The sequence below is a fragment of the Mustela nivalis genome (genome assembly GCF_964662115.1).
Source record: "Mustela nivalis genome assembly, chromosome: 1".
In the NCBI taxonomy this organism is placed as follows: domain Eukaryota; kingdom Metazoa; phylum Chordata; class Mammalia; order Carnivora; family Mustelidae; genus Mustela; species Mustela nivalis.
Window position 1 is genome coordinate 133,411,527 of NC_139020.1, and position 22,872 is coordinate 133,434,398.

The 22,872-nt window shown below is 41.3% G+C and overlaps 1 protein-coding gene across 3 annotated transcripts in view; it reads left to right on the forward strand.

Annotated features, from left to right (window-relative positions):
* Positions 1 to 22,872, forward strand: part of KCNH8 (potassium voltage-gated channel subfamily H member 8) — a 373,867-nt gene that overhangs the window by 123,391 nt on the left and 227,604 nt on the right. For all 3 annotated transcript variants that reach the window (XM_082729065.1, XM_082729066.1, XM_082729067.1), the window contains exon 2: positions 1,477 to 1,710. In XM_082729065.1, coding sequence (XP_082585191.1) covers positions 1,477 to 1,710 — 234 coding nt within the window. The remainder of the gene's footprint in view (positions 1 to 1,476; positions 1,711 to 22,872) is intronic.

Below are 22,872 nucleotides of genomic sequence, written 5' to 3' on the forward strand. Positions count from 1 at the left end.
CAAGTATTTCATATTTGGATACACATATATGTGTTCATATGTGTTTATATATTTTCAGACAAATAGTTCATCTAATAACATATTATATTGAATCTTGATTTTTTTCATTTAACAACTTATACTGTGGTTCTTTCCATTTTTACTTGTGTTATTTTAAAAATCCCAGCCTCTAATATTATCTGAAACAGTGTCCAACATTTGTTTTATGAGAGAATGAATGAATTATTTAATAATAGTCCCTAATTCATTCTGAACCTAAAGTCACCTACGAACAGGTTTTTATAAAGGCCTTGTCTGACAGCCCATCTCCAATATGCATCTTTTTGCTTATAAATATCATACCCAAATCTCACAATTAGTACGAAAAGAAATTCACCCAGCAGGAAGCTTCCCTGAATATTGCCTCTCACACTGTCCCCCAGGAGTTCTTTCAAGCACGCAATACTCTGCTATTTTTGATTGCCCTCTGATTCTTACTTGTTAACATAATAACCTCTGATTCTTACTTGTTAACATAATAATCATAACGTTTGGCTGGCTCAGTCAGTTAGGCATCTGCCTCTGGCTCAGGTCATCAACCCAGAGTCCTGGGATGGAGTCCTGTGTCTGCCTCCCTACTCATCAGGTTCCCTCTATCTCCTTCTTCTCACTCTTGTTCTCTCTCACTATCTGTCTCTCTCTCTTAAACCAACAAATAAATAAACAAACAAATAAAATCTTAAAATAAACAAACAAATAAATAAACAAACAAATAAAATCTTTAAAAAAATCCATAAAGGTGTGACTAACACTCAACAATTTTTATTGAATACTTATTTGTATCAGAGACTTCACTAAGTACCTTATGTACATTTCTCAATAATTCCAGCAACATACCTTTCTCTCCCTTAATGGGCAAATTCCAAGCTGCGGTCCTCTGTTACTTCTAGGGTCCCTATATGACCTCAGCTGCCATAGCAATAAAACCCTCTTCTCCTACCCTTTATTACCTTTCTTTCCTTCCTTTTCTCAATTCCCCACTTGCTTACTTCCTGAAGTTATCTGCCCAGTCAATGTCTTACACTTGAATCTCCGTTCAGGGTCTGCCTTTAGTGAAACCAAACCTAAGGAAACAGGAGATTAGTGTGTGAGTAACTTGTTCAAGTTTATGTATACATCAAGTGGCAGATTCAAGGTTTGAACCTGAAGCCAAGCCCAAAAGTGTCCTACCTGGACTGCCAGCTGGGGAATAAGTGCCTCAAAGCAGACCAGTGAATACTGTATTCCTTCTGTAGTGTGTTTCAAAATGCAAGCCAAAGTCAGAGCTTACTACGCACTTCCGCTGCTCCATGTTTTGGAGTGTCTTCCCACCCTAGCACATCAGGACATGCACTGTTAGCTAAGTACACAAGCTCATAATTTGTTACTGAAACTGATGGAAAAGAAAGAGTTCCTCACACTCGTGTGGTGGCTGAGTGTCTCCTTGTCATTTTACAGATAGCAACTTCATCCTTGCGAATGCCCAGGTGGCTAAGGGGTTCCCCATAGTCTACTGTTCTGATGGCTTCTGTGAGCTCGCTGGATTCGCCCGGACCGAAGTCATGCAGAAGAGTTGCAGCTGCAAATTCTTATTTGGAGTTGAAACCAATGAACAGCTGATGCTTCAAATAGAAAAGTCACTGGAGGAGAAAACGGAATTCAAAGGAGAAATTATGTTCTACAAGAAGAATGGTGAGTGGCTTTCTTAGACGGATGCTTCTTGGGCAGTTGTGAAGGGTCACCTTCTTTCAACTCAATAATGAATCCATCACTCCCATTAGGCTTAGTGGCATTTCACATAAATATACAGACTGTTACTGAAGTTCCGCAAGTGACTCAGGCAATAGCCTGGTTTCAGCCATTAGCTGCATAAACTGCTTGAAAGTTTAGCATTAGAATTCTAACTGTTCAGTGTTAATATATTAACTGAGTGAATGTATGTTAAAATAAGTTGTATTACAATGTTACTAGGTCTTTCTTAAAATGCATATTAGATATGATAGTTGTCAATGTATTATTAATAGATGATCTTATCCAGGATATTCTCCAACTGTATGCCTTTAAGAACCACATCTCAACCTCAGTCATTAAGGCAGAGGCTCAGGTGTTCATGGGCAGAGAAGGAAATTAATTTAAAGGGCAACAGCATAGGCATTTTCTCTTCCAGTTCCCTGGCCACAGAGCCTTTCTCACTACTTTTTTAAAGACAAAAATAAGAGACACACGGTGTAACTCAGGGTGGGAGTAAATTTACCTGGACTCAAGACTGCCACTGAGGAAATACGAAGTGTTTTCTTGTGGCTGCAGTTTTGTGACACTTTTCTAAATGAAAGAAGATGTAGGGATGGGTTTGGAATCTGCAGTACTGGGATTCTATGTAGGAATTGGTTTCATTATCTCATGGGCCCTGGTGGTTGGGATGAATCCAAGAGGCATTATATTGGGGAACCACTAAATCAAAATTAGAACAGATTGTCACTTTCAGTTTTTAAACTTCTATCTCTTTCTCTAATAGTTTTTCTAAAATAACATTGCTTCCTGAGATTTATCTGTGCTCATGGCTGCCAAGCTAGAGAACAGACTTCCCAACCTATTTTGCAGTTGGGTTGCACCTGTGACAAAGTTTTGTCTCATTTGCCAATGATATGCAAGAGAATGACTTATATAACTCTTAGGAAAAATCCCCCCAAAATACAGTTGTTTGCCCTGTAATTTCTCTTCCTTTCCCATTATGTTATGGACTGAATTGTGTATCCTCAAAATTCACATTAGAAGCTCTAACACACACTGTGACTATATTCAGAGAGAGGGTCTTTAAAGAGGTAATTAGGGTTAAATGAGATCATAAAGGTGGGACCCCCATCCAATATGACTAGTGTCCTCATAAAAAGAAGAGATACCGACGATATGGGCATACAGAGGAAAGGTTATGTCAAGACACAGTGAGAAGGCAGCTGTCCACAGGCCAAGGAGAGAGGCCTCAAGAAATAAATAACCCTATCAGCATCCTGACCTCCATTTTCAGCCTCCAGAATTGTGAGAAAATAAATTTCTGTGGCTACACCCCATCTGTGGTGTTCCATTAGGGCAGCCCTAGCAAAGCAGTACATGTGGGTCGGAATGTTCAGGTGAAGCCACAAAAGCAGCTTCAACCATTTGTCAAGGGTGACACCATAGAGGAGTGCAGAGCAATAATATAGAAGGAGCCTGGGTCTTGTTACAGATCCATCCTCCCCACCCCAGACAAAAGCAAGTACATTCTCATCTTGTTGGAATAATTTCATTTTGGGGTCTTTTTGTCACGACATCCAAGTTGTGTTCTAACTCAGGTTTTCTCAACTTTGGCGCTATTGACATTGTGGGTTGGTAATTATTTGTTTTGGGGAGGCTCTCCTGAGTGTTGCAGATGATCATAGCACTTCAGGCCTCTGTTTTTGCTCTCAGTATTTAGTTTTGGGGTCACTGTCAGGAAGAGGAATAGGGGCCTGAACATGGGAACTGCATCTTCTTTTATAACTTATTTGTCTTTGGAGGACAGTCTTTGACCATGTAAATTTTGGATACACGGTAGTTATGAACTAATGGAGAGGAACATTCTGGGAAGGACAGAATATCCAAGGCTTTCACATTAGAAACATAGTTAAGACCATTGTGTCCTTCCCAGTGTCAATAGATAAGGCCTTTGTGGCAAATATGATAAAATAAAAGGACTTCAGCTTTGTGTAATTATACCACAGTCACTGAAGAGCGCCTGAAATAGAAGAAAATGGGAGATGCCGCAGAGAATGCAGACTGGTTGGGAGTGATAAAACCAACATCAGTGGAACAAAGTGAAAAGGGATGTCCTTTGTCTAAATTATCTGCTGACTGCAGACTTGTGTTCTCAAACAGGCACCTTGTACAGGTGATTCCAAATCCATCCAAGTGTCTTCCTTTTTAAGCCACCTCCAGATATCCAAATGTGGCAACACTGAGAAAGGTTTAGGCCAAGGAAGTGAATCTAGATGGGAAGCCCAAAGGATAGAGACTTTAGAGGCCAGAAAAGTAGAAAATATGGAGCACATTGTGGGAGTCAACACCCAAAAGAATTTCCTGAGCCTAGGGTTTTATAAGATGTTTGCAGCCTTTTAGACCTCTTTGGGTGGAAATCATTAAAGGCACCAGTCCCCTCTTAACCAATCAATATGGATATTTGCCTGACATTTTGAGCCAATAAATTGATCCAGTTATAAGTGATTGAAAACTGCTGCCTCTTTTATGATAATCAGGCTGTATTTTAGCTATTTTTATATCTCTCTCCACATACAACAGTGAACCTTTGATGGCACAACTTATGCCTTACTTGAGTCCACATGTCTAGTGTGTAGAGCTTGGGTTCAGAGCAGTGTCCAACAAACGTTAGTTTCACAGTAAGTGCTTGCTGATTGGAATTGAAATTGATCATCTGAGGGACCTATGGATACTTCAAAGGATGTCTGGATTTCTGATTATTTTTAATAATAAACATATGCCCTCAAGGGTCCTCCCTTGATAGAAGGAAGAAAATGCCTTGATAGAAGGCATCAAGGCATTTTCTTCTAATTTACTTTAGAAAAGAGGTGCTTGTTCCTATTCTTTCTAGATACATTTTGACCATTTGCCATTGAGCTTCTTTGCCCACCAGCACCTCAATGCTTGTCTTGTTCTCCTGACCTCATGGGAAAAGGCTGCTCTTTCTCTTCCTGCCCTGGCCTGTAATTCTGATATCCAGACCCGAGGCTGGTGATGTGCAGCAGAACACTCTAAATGTTCAGGGCATCTATTGGGACTTGACACACTGCTATCAGGATGGCAAATATGGCTATTCGCTAAATTCAGAGGAAAATCAAAGGAGGAAATTCTCACTGGCAGAACCCCAACTCCTAGTCATGTTTTCAGTCTATAAGTCTCCCTCCTTTTTCTCTCTACCCCACCCTAAAGACAGCCCCTTCCTTCATACTTCACAGGCTGAACACCCCTATCCTCTTCAGGAAAACTTTATTGTCTACCCACTAGATTTGTCCACCCTGGAGGGTCCGTTTTCCTCTTTTGACTAGGGAAAAGGGTGGGACATAGCATTCTCCAGAAGAATTCATGCCCCAATGCAGAGTAATTCAGCCCAAATTAAAATAAAACCATAAAGGGACTTGGAAGAATAGGTCACATCTGATCCCTTTTCTTACCTCTGCTCTAACATTATGCGTCCTTCTCTCTGAGTTATTGTGATTTCTTCTAGATAATTAAGAGAAAACAGACATATATAGATCTATATGTAGATACACACACAGCCCTTCTAAAATATAGTTATTAAAGAGAGTATAATCTTTTAAAAAGTCAATAATGATGACAACTATAAAAATAATAATGACTAACACTTAAGCAATATTTACTGTGTACTAAGCACTTTCTCACATATTTAACTCTTATTTATATTAGTCCATTTAACCCTGGAACAATTTTTTAAAATTTTTTAATTCAAATTTTAATTTTAACTTAAATAAACAATGCCATATTGGTTTTATTTATTTGTTTATTTATTTGAGAGAGAGAGAAAGAGAGAGCAAGAGCATGGGGGAGAGGCAGAGGGAGAAGCAGACTCCCTGTTCAGCCAGGAGCCTGAAATGGGGCTGGATCATAGGACATGGAGTTTGTGACCTGTGCCAAAGGCAGACTCTCAATCATCTGAGCCACCCAGGTGCCCCTGCAATATTGGTTTCTGGAGTAGAATTCATCATTTACATACAACATCCAGCACTCATCACATCAAGTGACTTCTTTATTTTTTTCTCTTTAATGATTTAATTAATTTACTCGAGATAGAAAAAGCAAGCAGGAGGAGGAGCAGAGGGAGAGGGACAATCTTTTTTTGGTTTCCTGAAGCTTGTTCTCTGAGCCATCTCAGAAAGAGCTCCTGAGAACGGTTTTCTCTGAGTTCTTGCATTTTAGTAACAGTGTGCCTTTGGTCTTTAGACTTGTAGATCAATTTGCTGAAAATTAAACTTTTGGTCCATATTTTCTTCATTTAACTGACTCAGTGATATTATTCCCTTGTGTACTGGCATAGAGCATTATTTTACCTTAAAAGTGTTGCTATTTAAGTATCTTGGTGTTTTGTCCAGAATGTTCAATGGATTTAAGTTATTTTATTTTGTTTTATTTTTATTGATTTTTTAAAATTTTAAACCAATATTTTTAGTGGAGTATATTTTGACATAGGCCATGGGCACACCTTTTTGTAAAGGGCCAGATAGTAAATACTGTATGTATTGCAGACCATACAGTCTAAGTCTCATGTACTCCTCTCTGTCATTGTAGTATGAAGCAACCCTAGAAAGTATGTAAATGAGTAGGTGGGCCATCTCCCAATACATCTGTATTCACAAAAATAGAAAATGGGTTAGATTTAGCTTTCACACATGTCGTATTCTGTCTTCCAGACCCTAGGTTTTTGGCTAAGTTTTTTAATGGTAGAAAGTTATATCCTCCATCATGGAAGACCACCATGATTAGCTGATGAGCCCCAACCTATATATGTTAATCTTAGCATATCCTCTCTACAGAAATCTTATCTTTCAAGACCATTTTCTTTTTCTTTTAATTTATTTTTTATTTCTAAAAATTTTAATTCCAGTATAGTTAACATAGTGTTATATTTGTCTCAGGTGTATAATGTAATGATCCAACAATTCCATTTATCACCCAGTGCTCAGTATAAGTACACTCCTTAATCCCATCACTTATTTCATCCGTCTCCCCATCCACCTCTTCTCTGGTAACCATTAGTTTGTTCTCTATGGTTAAGAATCTCTTTCTTGAAGGCACTGGGTGGCTCAGTGGGTTAAAGCCTCTGCCTTCGGCTTGGGTCATGATCTCAGGGTCCTGGGATCGAGCTCCATATCGGGCTCTCTGCTTGGCGGGAAGCTTGCTTCCTCCTCTCTCTCTCTCTCTGCCTGCCTCTCTGCCTATTGGTGATCTCTGTCTGTAAATAAATAAAATCTTTAAAAAAAAAAAAAAAGAATCTCTTTCTTGGTTTCTCTCTCTCTCTCTCTCTTTTTCCTTTGTTTTGTTTCTTGAATTCCACATATAAGTGAAATTATATGGTATTTGTCTTTCTCTGACCAACTTCTTTTCCTTGGCATTATGCTTTCTAGATCCACCCATGTTGTTGCAAATGGCAAGATTTTATTTGTTCTTTTTAATGGTAGAATAATATTCCATTGTATCAAGCCCATTTTCATATTAAATAGATCCCAGGAAGAAGAGTGCTGGAGGAGAACAAAAACATAAAAAGAAAATTAAAATGGCATAGTTGGTTTTACGAATATAATATCCTGATGTCTCAGTTTGCTAGGACTGTCACAACAGAGTACCACAAACCAGCGGCTTAGCCAACAGAAATTTATTCTTTCATCATTCTGGAGGCTGGAAATCCACCATCAAAGGGTCAGTTGAGTTAGTTTTTCTGAGGGCTATGGGGAAGAATTTGTACCATGCCTCTGCCCTAGCTTCTAGAGGTTTGCTGGCAATCTTCTGTGTTCTTTAGCTTGTAGAAGCATCATCCCAAACTCTACTTTCATCCTCACACAGTATTTTCCCTGTGTGAGTGGCTATGTCAAGATTTCCCCATTTATATAAGGACTTCTGTCATAGTTGATTAGCACTCACCTTAATGACCTCACTTGAACTTGATTACTCCTGTAGTGACTCTCTCCAAATAAGGTCACATTCTGAGGTAGTAGGGGTTAGGATTCTACCCTATCTTTTTGACAAACAAAAGTAAACCTGAAACACCTGGTTACAGTCACATTAAATATACTACAATTTAAGTGACTTGCCCCAAATTGTAAACTAATAAACAAAGAAACCAAGCTACAGAAACATCCTCTAACTTCAAGGTTTTCGCCCTGAAGCCACTGACTCTGTGGAAGTAGGGATGGGACCACTTTCTAGGGGCATTTTGCAAATCTCTGGGGATGTTTGACTCAATAATTGGGGTGGGGGACTGCTTTTGCCATTTAGTGGGAAGGAGTCAGGGATGCTAAATGTACTATAATGTATGGATTGGTCTGATAATTGAAGAACTGTCCAGGGTCTAACATGGATTTCTTTCTTTTAAAATTGTTTTTAAAATTTTATTGAGGTATAATTTGTATGCCAAAAATTACACGTATTTAATATATAAGACTTGATGAGTTTGGACATATACCTATGATATCAATTTTAGTATATGTGCTGCCGAAGTGAGCACATATACCAATGACACCAGAGCACAATCAAGATTCTAAATGTGTCCATCACCTCCAAAAATTTCCTTGTTTTCTTTTGTGGCTGGTTTATTTGTGGGAAGAACACTTTACATGAGATCTCTCCTCTTTATACAAAGTGCTAAATCGGTCACTGAAGGACAAATACTGCATGATTCTACTTACATGAGGTATCTAAAATAGTTAAACTCATAGAAGCAGGAAATAAATTGTTGAGGGGCAGAGGAAAAAGGGGGTGGGGATACAGTTTCAGTCTTGCAAGATGAGTAAGTCAGCAGAGAACCACTGTATGACACAGTACCCAAAGTTAACAAGACACTACCATGCACTCTATATCTTTCTAATGTCCTGTCAGGTTTTCCAGGAAGTAAAACACTGGTTTCTAATTATCTGAACTTAGAACTTAACACACAGTGTTTTGGGCAAGGCTTTCATTTCCCACTGAATTTTCAAGAGGAAAACCATAGTGTAGCGAGGAATGATTAAACTTTATCTTGTTCCAAATTTCACCCATTTCAGAAACCTCTTGTCACTGACTCACAGTACTTGTTGCGGATGCTGTGCATCTGCTGGGCTCTGCACGAAGAGCTCTTGCATTCTGGGGATGCATATTAGTTTATCAGAGATGACCTCATTTTCATTTTATGTTAGATTACTGTTAATAATATATAATGCTGCTTTTCTGAAAATAGTCTGTATAATCATATTATGATTTTTTCAGTTCTAAATAGAAAACAGGGAAATACAAGTATTTGTCACAAAAGGAAACTCGAATCTGATAGCATTTAGTTGTTTTTTTTTTTTTAAGATTTTATTTATTTATTTGACAGAGAGAGACACAGCGGGAGGGGGAACACAAGCAGGGCGAGTGGGAGAGGGAGAAGCAGGCTCCCCACCTAGCAGGGAGCCTGGTAAGAGATCAGATTCCAAGACCCTGGGATGGTGACCTGAGCCGAAGGCAGACACCTAACAACTGAGCCACCCACGCACCCTTGATAGCAGTTTAGATAACTCTTTTCATTCACAGGGTCACTCATTCCTAAGTTACCTACAAGATTGGCCATTATTTCTGCGTATTTTCTGAACTATTGCTTCATGTTTTTCAGTTGACTCTTTTTTCACATTCGGATTGTAAGCAAAAGAAAACTAAATCACTACTCTAAATGGAAAACTGGGATAACTAGCCTCAAAAAGAAGGTAACCATAAATAGATACAATGAGGGGTGCCTCATGGCTCAGTCAGTTAAGTGTCCACCTCTTGGTTTGGGCTCAGGTCGTGATCTCAGGGTTGTGAGATCAAGCCTGGTTTCAGGCTCTGTGCTCAGTAGGGAATCTGCTTGACTTTCTTTCTCCCTCTTCCTCTGCTCCCTGCCTCAACGCTCTCACGTGCACATGTACCTGTGCTCTCTCTCAAAGAAATACATCTTAAGAAAAAAAAATGCAATGAAAACATTATAATTTCACTTTGTGAAATTAAAAAAAAAGTATATCACGAAATCTTAGTAATAATCAATCTAATATATTATAGTGTTTCAACCAGCACATGTGTTATTTTATTTAATTTTCCCAGTAAGAAATCAGGTAAAATTGAATTGTCTCACATTTATAGATAAGGAAACTGTAATGCTGAAAAACTTTTGAACACTCAAGTGTGTGTTATGTGATAGATAGTCCTCAACTTGTCGAAACTTGGAAAAGTGCCTAGAAATATCAATGCATTTTTCTTTTTTTCTTCTTAAATATATTTAGATTTTCAACTTTCTGTGGTAATGGACTTTATGTATTTGTGACAACAAAAACAATTTATTTACAATTTACTATCTGTTTAGGGTAGGTGCCGGGAGGAGGAGGATCCTTTGTTGACTCAGCTGCTAGATCTACATTCATTACACATCAGAAGCTGAAAAACTAAATTGCTCAGAAAATAAAAAGTAGTATGTGTTGGGGGGTGAGTAGGGAGAAAGCTGGAACATTGAAGCCGAGGAGGCTTCTCTTTGGTGACCAAGGGTGGAAGAAGAGAAGGGGAGGTAGGAGATGATCAGAAGAGAAGGTGAGAGAAAGAGTGAGAGAAATGGGGAGACACTCTTGGTGTCTTGTTCATTTCCCTCCAAATGTCTATAGGGAGGCTAGAGGTACTAGCTGCATATTTCACTTTCAATGTACATTAAAGCTAATAGACATTAAAATGTAAGATATTTATATGAACTACCAAAAATAATCTGTGTTCTACAGGAGTATGCATACCGCCAGTTGGGTAACACATTGTTTTTACTCTGGTACACACGGAAACTTTCTGAATCAGACATAACGCACATTCAGTCTTAGGAGGTCAGTTCATGATCAGGGAGGAGAATTCCTCCTGAACTTCCTCTTTTTTTTCTTTTTTTTTTCTTTCTTTTTTTTTTTTTTTTACAATGAGCTACTCATAGCAGATAATTATAGTAAGGAACACTTTCCTTCTAACACTAAGTTTATATGTAAGATATTCTTAGTGCGTTCTGTTACACTGTTTTTCAAATGACTGTGCAGATGATTTTTAGAATATTTGATTAGGCCCTCCAGGTATTTAAGAAATGGAGCTCTATAAAGGAAAAGAGACAAAGCCTTGGGGTTGGAGAATGTCAAATGATTCTCAAAATTAACATTTTAAATGTGCCGCATAGTTCCCTCCCTATTACTGTTAAGAGATGGGCTTGTAGCATTGCAAATAGAATGGTTTCATGTAAGATCCCAATTTCAGAGCAAGGGGTGTCATGCCCATCCTTGTAATAAATGAACAACAAGAAAATGCACTTTAACGGAAACTGTACTGTCTAAAGGATTGTCTTCTGTGGCTGTGGGGTTTCCCAGCATGGGCGTCACTCACAGTCACTTTAGCTTTCCAACACATCGAGAGAACAATGAGGCAAACCAGCTGGCTGGGAACCAATTTCAACAAGAGTTAGAGAACAGGGTTTGAGATTACAGAAAATAAAAGAAATTTTATCATGAGGTTGAGGGAGTCCTGGGGTGGTAGGAGAGGTAATTCTGAGGGAAGCAAGATCATTTTCCCTCCTAGCCTTACCCTGGACTCAGACCAGAGTCCTCGAGAAACAAAGCACAAAGGTAGGTGTCATCCTTTGATGGGATCTCCTCTGACTGTTGAGACTGTCAAAGCCACAGGCATTAGCCTGGCTTGGGGTGGTCCTTTGGCAGCCACTGAAGGCTTCTCAGTGATCCTGGAGGACAGAGCTTAGAGTTTGCAGAGTTTAGAGTCTTGCATTCTTGGAAGTCAAGAGGACTAGATTGTTAGAGACACTCCTAGATTTTAGAAGTATTTGTGAAGAGCCCATTGGGGACTCATGCTTCCTGAAAAGCTAGTGAAGGTAGGAGCCTGGAAGCTTTGTTCCTGGGAAATGACACAAGCATGTTCTTACCCGTAGGCATGTGGAGTCAGGGAGGCAGAGTACAGTTTATCTCGTGTCCCAGTTAACTATTGATGTGCCATAGCTACCTCAGAATTGAGCGGCTTAAAACAGTGGCTGTTATAGCTTATAGTATTGTGGGTCAGGAACCCAGGCTGGACTTGGCAGAATGATTCTTCTTCCTTTTTGCAGCTGGTTGTTAGGTGGTGTTCAGATGGGAAATGATTGCATGTTCGGACTGGAGGACTTTGGATGATTTCACTCGCTTGTCTAGCATCTTAGACGTCTGGGATCCATTGGGACAGTGGACTAAAGTGCCTACACAGAGCCTCTCGTGGAGGCCTCCAGGAGTCTAGTGTTCCATTGACCAGACGGAGACTGGAGACATTTTGTGACACTGTTTAGGATGTCACTTGCATAAATTCTTTCATACTGTATTGGGATTATGGTTGGAGCAGCTGCAAGGCTACCCACATTCGTGAAAAGGGGACCTAGTTCCCAATCCCCCCACTGTTTTTCTTTTTGACGATTTTATTTATTTATTTGAGGGAGAGAAAGAGAGCATGAGAGGGGTGAGGGTCAGAGGGAGAAACAGACTCCCTGCTGAGCAGGAGCCCAATGTGGGACCTGATCCTGGTACTCCAGGATCATGACCTGAGCTGAAGGCAGTCGCTTAACCGACTGAGCCACCCAGGCCCCCCCCTCCCCTTTTTAAAAAGATTTTATTTATTTATTTGACAGACAGTAGGAGAGGGAACACAAGCTGGGGGGTCGAGGGGTGAGAGAAGGAGAAGCTCAGGTTTCCTGCAGAGCAGGGAGCCCATGCGGGACTCCATCCCAGGACCCTGGGATCATGACCTGAGCCCAAGGCAGACACTTAATGAGTGGGCCACCCAGGCGCCCCACTCCCCAGGAGTGACCACAAATGGGCAGCCATGTTTTACAAACTTCACATCTAGATTTGTTGAAACGCATTTGGTGAAGGAGACAGAGCAAAAGCAGCAAGAGGCAAGAGGACATTTAATTCTCATGCTTATGAAATTTACAGTTTTCCTAAGTATCTGGAGGGCCACAACGAGGGACCACGCTTCCCACAACTAAGTGTATTAGAGAACAGTGGGTCAGGTTGCTGCTGCTTGCTTTCGGCTGCTTTCCAGTCCGATTCCTCTGAGGTTTTACTTCGGACTTCGCATGCCCCAAAATAGCATTTTATGATGCTTTTATGATTCCATGATGATTCTCCAAAATGTCTGTTCAGTCTTGATAGAAGATGAGTCGCTTCTATTTCTCTCCTGTGCCTTTTGCATTCAGGAAGGAAGGGTCAGAAATGCAGCTCCAGTAAACAGCCTTACGGTGCTGGGAGCAGGAAGGTGAAGGGCTCTGAGAGGCGGCAGTGCATGTGCAGCCTTGGTCGGGCCGCGGCCTGGCAGTTCAGCTTTCCACGCACATGTAATGCAGGCTTCGTCCTTGGAACCGTAGGTAGGCTTCTCGGGCTGTTTCTCATGCATCTGGACAAGCTACTGTAAGAGAAAGCGTGCTCTTTGTGTGTGCCCACAGTGAGGGTTGCATTGTTGAGTTTCAGGTCAATTCTCATACGGACGTGTTCATGCCGGCTATCCGGCAGGGCGGTCAGAACTAGGTGAGATGGACCTATGGATCAGACCTCAGTGCATTTGTCAGAACCGCCCAGTGCTGCCTGTCATGTGGAGACTGAAAGGTCCCTGCGTGCCTTCCCTTCTTCACAGGTAGCCTCGCTGACTCCATGCAGACGACTTCACAAGGCAGTAACACCCGGTCCTTCCTGCTTGTCTGCTGCCAGCCAAGCTCTGTGCTCTGCCCTTTGCCCGTGCTGTGACTCCAGTTACTCCTGGCATCAGTCCTTGGAGGCCAATCATTTAATATCCCACTTCACAGTTAAGAAACTCACAGAGAAACGAAGTGGACTTCTGCCAGTTGCACTCTCAGACACTAGGTCATGCTCAAGGGCATGGCAAACCTCAGCGTTGGGCTAGGGACCCCGTGACTCTGCCTCACCGGCCCCTGTCTGATGGGGGAGAGTGGCTGCCTAGGTGCTGTCCCTAAGTCTCTGGGAAGACCTGGCAAACTGTCAAGGAAGGAACCTATTAAGTGACTCATTTTTGTACCTGTGGCTAGTCATGATTTCATCTTCATGAGCTGGAAATGAAGTGTAACCGCAAACAATGCTTGAGAATCTTTGGAGTGAAACAAGTTCCCTTTGAAATAAGAAAAGTTTTAAAGATTCTCTCTCTGTGGTGAGAAGTAGGTATTGGAGGATCAAGCTCTGGCAAGGAAGGATCTTCCCACTATGTTTACTGTGCCCAGGCCAAAGATCTGCTCCGAATAGCTAGTAAAACCAGAGCAATATTGAGAATCCGAAAGGCTTGGGGTAGAATCTTCGCCATATACTAAGTATGTGCACCAGCTAAGTGAGTTGGCTTGTCTAAGCCTCTCCTTGACCTTCTCTGAGTCAGAGACAGGCACCCTCAGAGAAGTCTGCTGGAGGACCAAATGAAATAACTCTTGCTCAGCACCCATTATTAAGAAAAGCTACATAATTTGTAGAGTCCATTGAAAAGTGAAAATACAGACACACCCCTGCCCGGCCACAGCTCACCTTTAAAAATATCTACTAAAAATTTCAAGATAGCGATAGTGGATCATTTAATTAAAGCCTGGGGGCCCTCCTGAGTGCAGAAGGGTTAAATGAAACTATTGCAACTCAGGCCCTGAATCATGACGGTCTGACTTAAGGCCATGGCGGGAAGAATGACTTTCTGTAACACGGCAAAGAGTCCATGTGGGTGCTCTAGCGATCTGGGGTTCTGGTACCCATTAGTGTGTAAATTGGGTTAGTGTCACCAAGTAGGGGCTTGTCACTGAGAAATAAAGCACAGGTCTGTTTTTATGCAACTGTAACCAGTCAATATTATATAATTATTCATAGTAAGAGTATAGCATGTCTAGAATAGTGTGATTTTTTGTGTGTGAGTATTGTAATTCTCCGACAACTCAGGAGATACAGAACTGTATCTCCTGAGCTCAGCTAAGACATCCCAGAATCTTTATGAGGTCCCTCTGAAGATGGTCAGATGGCCAGTGAGGTGAGGCAGAACTAGAAACCAGGCCACAGGCCAGGGCTCAGACACTGGATTCAGACATCTAAGTGGGAGTTTCTGTGGGTCTGGTGCTCTGGGAAATGGGAACAGACAGGTTCTTCTTCTGAGGAAAATATGTCAGGGGAGGAAGTGCTGTTTGTTGTAGGGTTATGATGTTCAGAACCCATTTCATAGGCACACAACCAGTGTGACTGCTCTCAGGAGGGCCCCAGGCCCCAAATCATCTTCCTACAGTGTACATCTGACCTCACTGTGTTCCCGTGACCAAGCCTTCAGTGATTCCTCCTTGTCCTTGATAAATGAAGACTCCTTAGCCTGGTGTGGAAGCCACTCATGAGCTAGTTGTGCTCTATAGTATACCTCTTCAGACTCCTTCAGTTCTGCCCTCCCTTTTCCCCTCTTTCTTTCCTCATCATCCCTACCCAAGCACAGCCTTGCTTCAACTTGATTCATCATTTCATAGTTTTTCAAAAATGCCCTCTGTTCTAACTTGCCCTGCCTTTTTCCTTGACCCTTGCTCTGCCCACACCCTCCCACTAGACCAGTGAAATCATCATGGTTCCGTTCAAACCTGTCTCATCTGTCAGGCCTTCACCAACTGGGGCCTTCTGTTTCACATCATGCTTGTTCTTCATAGAAGGCACCATCTTTGGTCCTTCAAAATGTAGACATTGAAGCTCAAATCCCAATGTGATCTGTTAGGAGGTGGGGCCTTCGGGGGTGATTAGGTTGTGAGGGTGGAGCCCTTGTGAATGGGGTTGTGGTCTTTATAAGACGAGGTCAGAGAGCTAGCCTACTGCCTTTCCACGGTGTGCGGACACAATGAGAAGTCAGCAGTCTGTAACCCAACAGAGGACTCTCGCCGCAACCACTGTGCCAGCACCCTGATCTCAGACTTCCAGCCTCCAAAGCTGTGAGAAATGAATTCCTTTTGTTCTGAAGCCCATCTATACAGTACTTTGTTACAGCAGACCAAACTTCCTGATGCATCCTTTGTTATAACTTTCCCTTTAAATATCCATCTTTGCCAGGAGATTGTGCATGGTTGAAGGTGGCTTTTTTTTTTTTTTTTTTTTTTTTTACTGGTGCCATAATAATTAATCATGGTATCTGCCAAGCCTAGAATAGTCATTGGTGGGTAAGAAATGCTCAAATTCTTGCTGACTGAGTAAAAATATTTGTTTTACTCTTTCAAATGAAGCGCTCTATTGCCCCCTATTAAAATAGCTTTGAGACACCATCTGTACACACTCCTGTAAACTCATTTTGCTCCCCTGATTTAGCTTCATGGTACCTCTCCTTCCAAGGAAGTTTTGTTTGGATCTGTGACCTCAACTTTCCCTCTTCTTTCTGTTTCTAGACATTGGTTCTGTTGCTAGGATATTTTTCTTCTTTTTTCTATTTGGAGAACCTCTTCTCATTCTCTGTCTTGCAGCGATAGAAGGAGTGGCATTCTGGAGTTTTCTGCTGGATTGATAAAGCAACAGCTATTTGCAAGGGAAGTGACCAGGTAGTCCTGAGGGCATCTTACTCCAGGAATGCAGACTGGGGACTTGTTACTGAATCCCACTGCTTTCAGCCCTTTCTATCCCAGTTTCCTTTGAAAGCTTAGGCCGATGCAGGCATGAAGGAGGTAAATGAACAAGGCAGCCAAGAAGTGAGTGTCTCGCTGGAGCAGCTAGCAAGAAAAGGCAGGGAGAAAGCAGCTGGAGAGCCAGCCACCAGAGAATGCAGACAAGGCCAGCAACTTGCACACAACTCAGGGATCCTTGTGCACGGTGTTGGAGACTATGGAACCCCTCTGAATGTGAAATATTCAGCGAACATTTGCTGTCCCAATAGGCTGTGGCATGTGGCATGTGACTATCCCTCAAAGCTGAAAGAGCTCTCTGAAAAGTAGTCCATTCGTCAGCTGTTAGCAGCTTGGCAAAATTGTCAAATGAATTCACATTTTCAGATGCATATTTGAGAACAGAAATGTAGCAAAAATCATCTTATTTTAGAGAGCACTTTTTCCCATTTCCAGCATTCCTTCCTGAATGGAAGGAATCATGAGCTGCGTATGTGAAGATGTGAGTTCGAGTTCTGGCTTGGTTGCTGACATGCTCTACGTGGCCCTAGCCAAGTCATTCCACCCTCCAATCTCTAAATTCGCCTTTGAGAAGCAAACAGAGATAATATTTTGTATCTTAAAGCTATCAAGGGGATCAGATAAAGAAAGTAAGTGATAGAGAATATAAAGAACAGTGTAATTCTAGCAATAATGATTTTGAGAGTCTAGATTTGTATCTACCAGGCAAAAAAGTTCCCATAACTTACGAACTATGTGGTTTGGAGCAGTTTACTTCAACTTCCTGAGCCTCAGTTTTCTCACCTGTAAGATGGCAATAACAGTTAGTGCATCTACTTCTTAGGTTTAAATGAACCCAAAGTGCTTGTAAAGTGCTTTGCGTGGTGCCTGCCCATGGGCACTCAGTAAATGTTAGCCATCAGTCTCACAGCCAGCAGTAATATTATTGTTTTGTAATAATATTTTGTAATTATTGTTTTGTAATAATGTTTTGTAATAATGTTATTTTATAAGAATTCATCTTATAAAAATTAACTTTGTTCTTTGGACACAAATTGTAGAGCCCTGCGATGTTTGGGCCAGGCAATCTGTTTTGTCCAAGGGGTTGTGCAAAAGAAAGTAAGTCACGATCCTTGCTCTCTTGTGCATGCTAGTCTACTGAGAAAGACTCATCCAATAATCATGAACCTGCCAAGTAGTTTCCCGGCAAGTTGCAGGCTGCTATGGGATGGAGTCATAGAGGAATCTGACCAAATTGGGGAATGAGGAAAAATTTATCAAGAAACGGACGTTTGAGTTGAATTTGAGGGTGAGTATAGGTTGACCACATGAAGGAAAGAATAAAAACTTATTCTAGGCAAAGAGCTACATGTGCAAAGTTTCTGGGAAAGACTGCCCCATCTGAGAAAGAGAGAGAAGGCCAGTGGCTGGAGAACAGGCAGCGACTTGTCACATCACACAGGAGTGAGACAGGACTGGCGTCACAGGCTTTATAGACCATGCCCAGGTTGTGGCCAGTTAACCAAAGGCACTCAGGGTTCTGAGCAGGAAAGTCACATGATGAGTATTTAATCTTACAAAGATCATTTTATCTTTTTGCCTCAGGAGGCAGGTGATCCCCATAAGCAATACTTAAGTGGTACTCAAAGTGTGATCTGAAGACTGGAAAGAGGGGCATCACCTGGGACTTGTGAGAAATACTGATTATCAGGCCCCGCCCACACCTTCTGAATCAAATCAGGAAGGGGGGCTCTGCAACCCCTGCCTTCACAAGCCGTCTGGGGGATTCTGTTGCAGACTCAAGTTCAGGCAGCCCCGGTTTAGTCTAGGATATGGCCAGGAAAGATGTCAGAGTGGGTTTAAAACCCATTTCAAAGGTTTAGCTGCTGGAATTGACCAGATTGGTGATCTCTTTGGTTTGGGGGTGCGGGGTGATGAGAAAGAAGTGTCAAGAATGACTCTAAAATGTGCATCTGCAATGGAGTCCACCTGATCTGGCCTTTTTCACTTTGTTGGGTGGATATGTTTTGAGATGAGAGGGGAGGGAAGGCTGGGGAATAGTTTGCTGTTTTAGTGTTTGGTTTTTAGTATTGACTAATCCACAGAGCACTGATGAACAGATCCCCCAAACCATCATTATTAAAAATGACATCAAGTGGAAAAAAAACTTACACGGCTTGGAGCATCTCTAGGGATGGGCAGTATAACTAAGCTATAAACGGAGAACTGATTTTACCTATGAGAAAGACAGTGATTTTTCTTGAAGTCTTTACTTACCCAGAATTCTTCAATGCTGAGTCCACTAAATTATCTTTTGAAACATTATGTTCCACTATGAAAATAAATAAATAAATAAATAAATAAAAGCATTGTGTTTCAGAAATTACAGTAGGAGTCAAATAGCAAAAGGAATCTTGTTAACAATGCTACTAAGAAAAGGTACTATTGAAAGGGAAAACATTAAACTTAGAATGTGTCTTGAGGTCTAAAAAAAAATCCCCTTTTGCTTGAAATTGTTTCATTGTGTATAATATCCATAATGATTTAGAAAACTACCTGTTTTTTTCTCTGCATAAAAGAGATCTCCAGAGGGGCACCAGGGTGGCTCGGTGGATTAAGCTGCTGCCTTCAGCTCAGGTCATGATCTCAGGGTCCTGGGATGGAGCCCTGCATCAGGCTCTCTGCTCAGCAGGGAGCCTGCTTCCCCCTCTCTCTCTGCCTACTTGTGATCTTTCTCTCTCTCTCTCAAATAAATAAATAAAATCTTTCAAAAAAATTTTTTAAAAAAAGATCTCCAGAGTAGAAGTTTCTCACATATTTGAGCTTCTAGTTGCTTTGGCCTGAGTCTGTAGACTCTTTGACCCATCTCCATTTGACTCTTTTCTCTTCTGATTTGCATGTATTTTGCTTTTGGGATGCAACTCACAAAATTCGTACTCAATGTCAGAATCCCACGTTGCTTCTGTTAATGGAATTGCAAGACATGCCTTGTTAGAGATCCCTCTAAGGTCATTAAGCTTATTTTTAGGTGAAGTATAATTAAGTATATTTTCATTATCAAAAGAGAAAGGAAATGACTACCCTCCATTTAGGAAAAAAAGAATCATCTGGACAATCTTCTTTGAGAATGCACCGCTATGACATTCACAGTCTAGGTTCTACTTGGTTCTTGCACTAACAAATAGTGCTGCTTTTTTTTTTTTTTTAAGACTTTATTTATTTGTCTGACGAACAGAGATCACAAGTAGGCAGAGAGGCAGACAGAGAGAGAGGGGAAGCAGGCTTCCTGCTGAGCAGAGAGCCCAACATGGGGTTTGATCCCAGGACCCTGAGATCATGACCTGATCTAAAGGCCAAGGCTTTAACCCACTGAGCCACCCAGGTGCCTCTAACAGATAGTGCTTCTTAAACAGTCTGGTAGTATTGAGTCTGGTCACAACGCCCAAGGAATGAAGGATTAATTCCTAGAACACGGGAGTTTATAGGCTTCTTTGGCAGGATGCCGGTTTTATAAAGGACGTTTTATTGGAAAATGGCCATGCTCATTTGCTTATGTGTTGTTTATTACTGTTCTGTCACTACAATAGCAGAGCTGAATAGTTGAGACAGGATGTCTGAACTGCAGAGCCAAAAATATTGACGACCCGGCTCTCTCCAGAAGTTTGCTGACCTATGAAGATGAATGTCCCAGATCCGTTAAGGAGTATCGAATTGGGGCCCACATGATTTAGAAACATTCTAAATCGTCATGTTTTAATTACTGTACAGGATCGAAATGTACTTTTGTTGTTGTTGGAGAAAAGATGCCTATAATCTTAGGGAAGCGAGTGAGAAAATGTTATGCGTGATTCAGATTTCACAAAAGAGTGTCTTGGGACAGACTTGCCAGTGCATGAAGGGCACTGCTCACCTGGGCAGTGGGGTTTGGCCTCAAGTTCTGGTGAGGGATCAGCTCCATTTTAGGGGAGGAGCAGTAAATTGGGGAAGCGTCTAACTGTTTTGCTTCAGTGTGCCTGCCAAGTTGTGACTCAGGGCAATCTGGCGCTGTGTTCATGAGTCTTTGCTAAGAGTCGAGTTTGCACAATGGAAGAAATGTTCAGTATGTTTGTTGTCTGCATGTTCTTGGAAAGTGCTAAAATGACACCTAAAACTGCAACCATGTATTTATACACTGGAGAATTGTCATGAGATCCTTAACGCTTCTTTTCAATTTCTGTTTCCTTGTTTCCAAATTCTCATCTCAAAATATCTGCTTTCTCCCATAGAACACATTTCCCATCATTTTGATCTCACTTGCTCAAACTTTTAAACATATATTCTATTCCCAAATCTGCTTAAAAAAAAAAAAAAAATACTGGCCTGGAGTGCCTGGTGGCTCGGCCAGTTAAATGACTCTTGATGTCCGCTCAGGTCATGATCTCAGGGGTCGTGAGATAGAGCCCTGCACCGGACCCCACGTTCAGCTCAGCTAGGAGCCTGCTTCACTCTCTCTCTCTATCTCTCCCTCGGTCCCTACTTCTGCCCGTGCATGTGTATGTGTGTGCATAAGTGCGGCCAAACTTTCTCTCTCAAATAAATAAAATAAATCTTTTAAAAACCCCACAAAACTTGAGGTGCCTGGGTGGCTCAGTCAGTTAAGCATCTGCCTTTGGCTGAAGTCATGATCCCAAAGCCCTGGGATAGAGCCCCACATCGGCCTCCCTGCTTAGCAGAGAGCCTGCTTCTCCCTCTCCCAATCCCCTGGCTCGTGTGCTCTCTCTGTCAAACAAATAAATAAATAAAATCTTAAAAAAACACAAACAAACCCAAACCCCCAAACTTGATCACGCTGAATTTGTTATGTGTCCTGGATTATTTTATCAATAATATATGCAAGTATAAATTTTCCTTTTCAGATATCAAAATCAGATTATTCACTCATGTGATCATTATTAAGCCTTTGAATATTTCTTTTAATCCTTGGGGAAATGCACTGTGTTTTGTGTTTTAGCACAAAGCCCATGAAACTGAAAGTCCTATGACTTGAGGTCTAACGACAATTAACATTAACCATTCTGAATGGTTTACTCAACCTCTCTGAATTCAGTATTTTCATCTTTCCAGTAAAGAGTTTCATTCCATCATCTCAAAGATCTTTCTAACCCCAGCAATTTGAGCTGACTTTATGTTGCAGTTTAATACTAGCTTAGATGTTCAAGTAAGTGCTGAATAATTCTCCATTTTCCAGAGTAATGTTTCCTTAATTAAAAATAAAATCACAAGATGTTTCATACGTACACAGAGATTTTTACAACCAATAGTCACCTAGCTTTATATCTATACTATTGCCTAGCTTTAACAAATATTAATATTGAACCATAGTTGTGCCTGATTTTTTTAAAAAGATTTTATTTATTTGAGAGAGAGAGAGTGAATGGGGACAAGTGAAGGGAGGGGCAAAGGGAGGTGGAGAAGCAGACTTCCTGCTGAGCAGGGAGCCCAGTGCGGCTCCGTCCAGGACCCTGGGATCGTGAATTGAGCCAAAGGTAAATGCTTAACCAACAGAGCCACCCAGGCACCTCCCTGATTGTTTTTTAATAGATAAAGAATGAAAGCATTACATGTACAGGTATAGTCATTATTTTGTATAGGTAGTCAAAAAGTGTAAAATACTTTGGGACATATTGGCCTCTTCAAAGTCCTTAACCATGAGAAGCAATGGTAAATCCAGTATGCAGATGTGGTGCAGACAGGTGTAAAAATTATATTTGAGCCAACTCAGTAAGTAAATGCAGAATCCAGGACTCGACCACATGCAAGGTCATCTAAGGTCTGTATTCTTCCATTACATCTTGACTCTCCTTTTCTAAATATATCATTCTGTAATTAGGGTTCCTCATCAGCAACACAAATGGATTCTGGTTATCTGAAGCAAAAATACTAGTTTATTAAAAATATATGTTGTGGGGTGCCTAGGTGGCTCAGTGGGTTAAAGCCTCTGCCTTTGGCTCAGGTCATGATCCCAGGGTCCTGGGATCGAGCCCCACATTGGGCTCTCTGTTCAGCAGGGAGCCTCCTTCCTCTTCTCTCTGTCTCTGCCTACCTCTCTGCCTATTTCTAATGTCTGTCTGTCAAATAAATAAATAAAAATAAAATAAAATAAAATAAAAACATATGTTATAACTTATAGAACCAAAGAAAGGAATGAGCAGCCATCTCTTAAAAAAGACAGGAAGCAGTAGTTTTTTGTAAGGTCTAGGTAGTAGGAATAATCAGAAAGATTTTTCTAGCCTTCATTGTTAAATGAATCTGCTTGCTCCATTTTTGATCTTGGGTCCCTCTGTTCAAGATCAAAATTGCTGGAAAAGAAAGACTGATTGGCCCAGGATGGACTATGCGCCCATCCTTCCAGGGAGGGTGTCGGAGCACTACATTTGATGGTTCTACCAGGGCTGCCTGCAGAGGGGTGTTTTGGTTTCTGG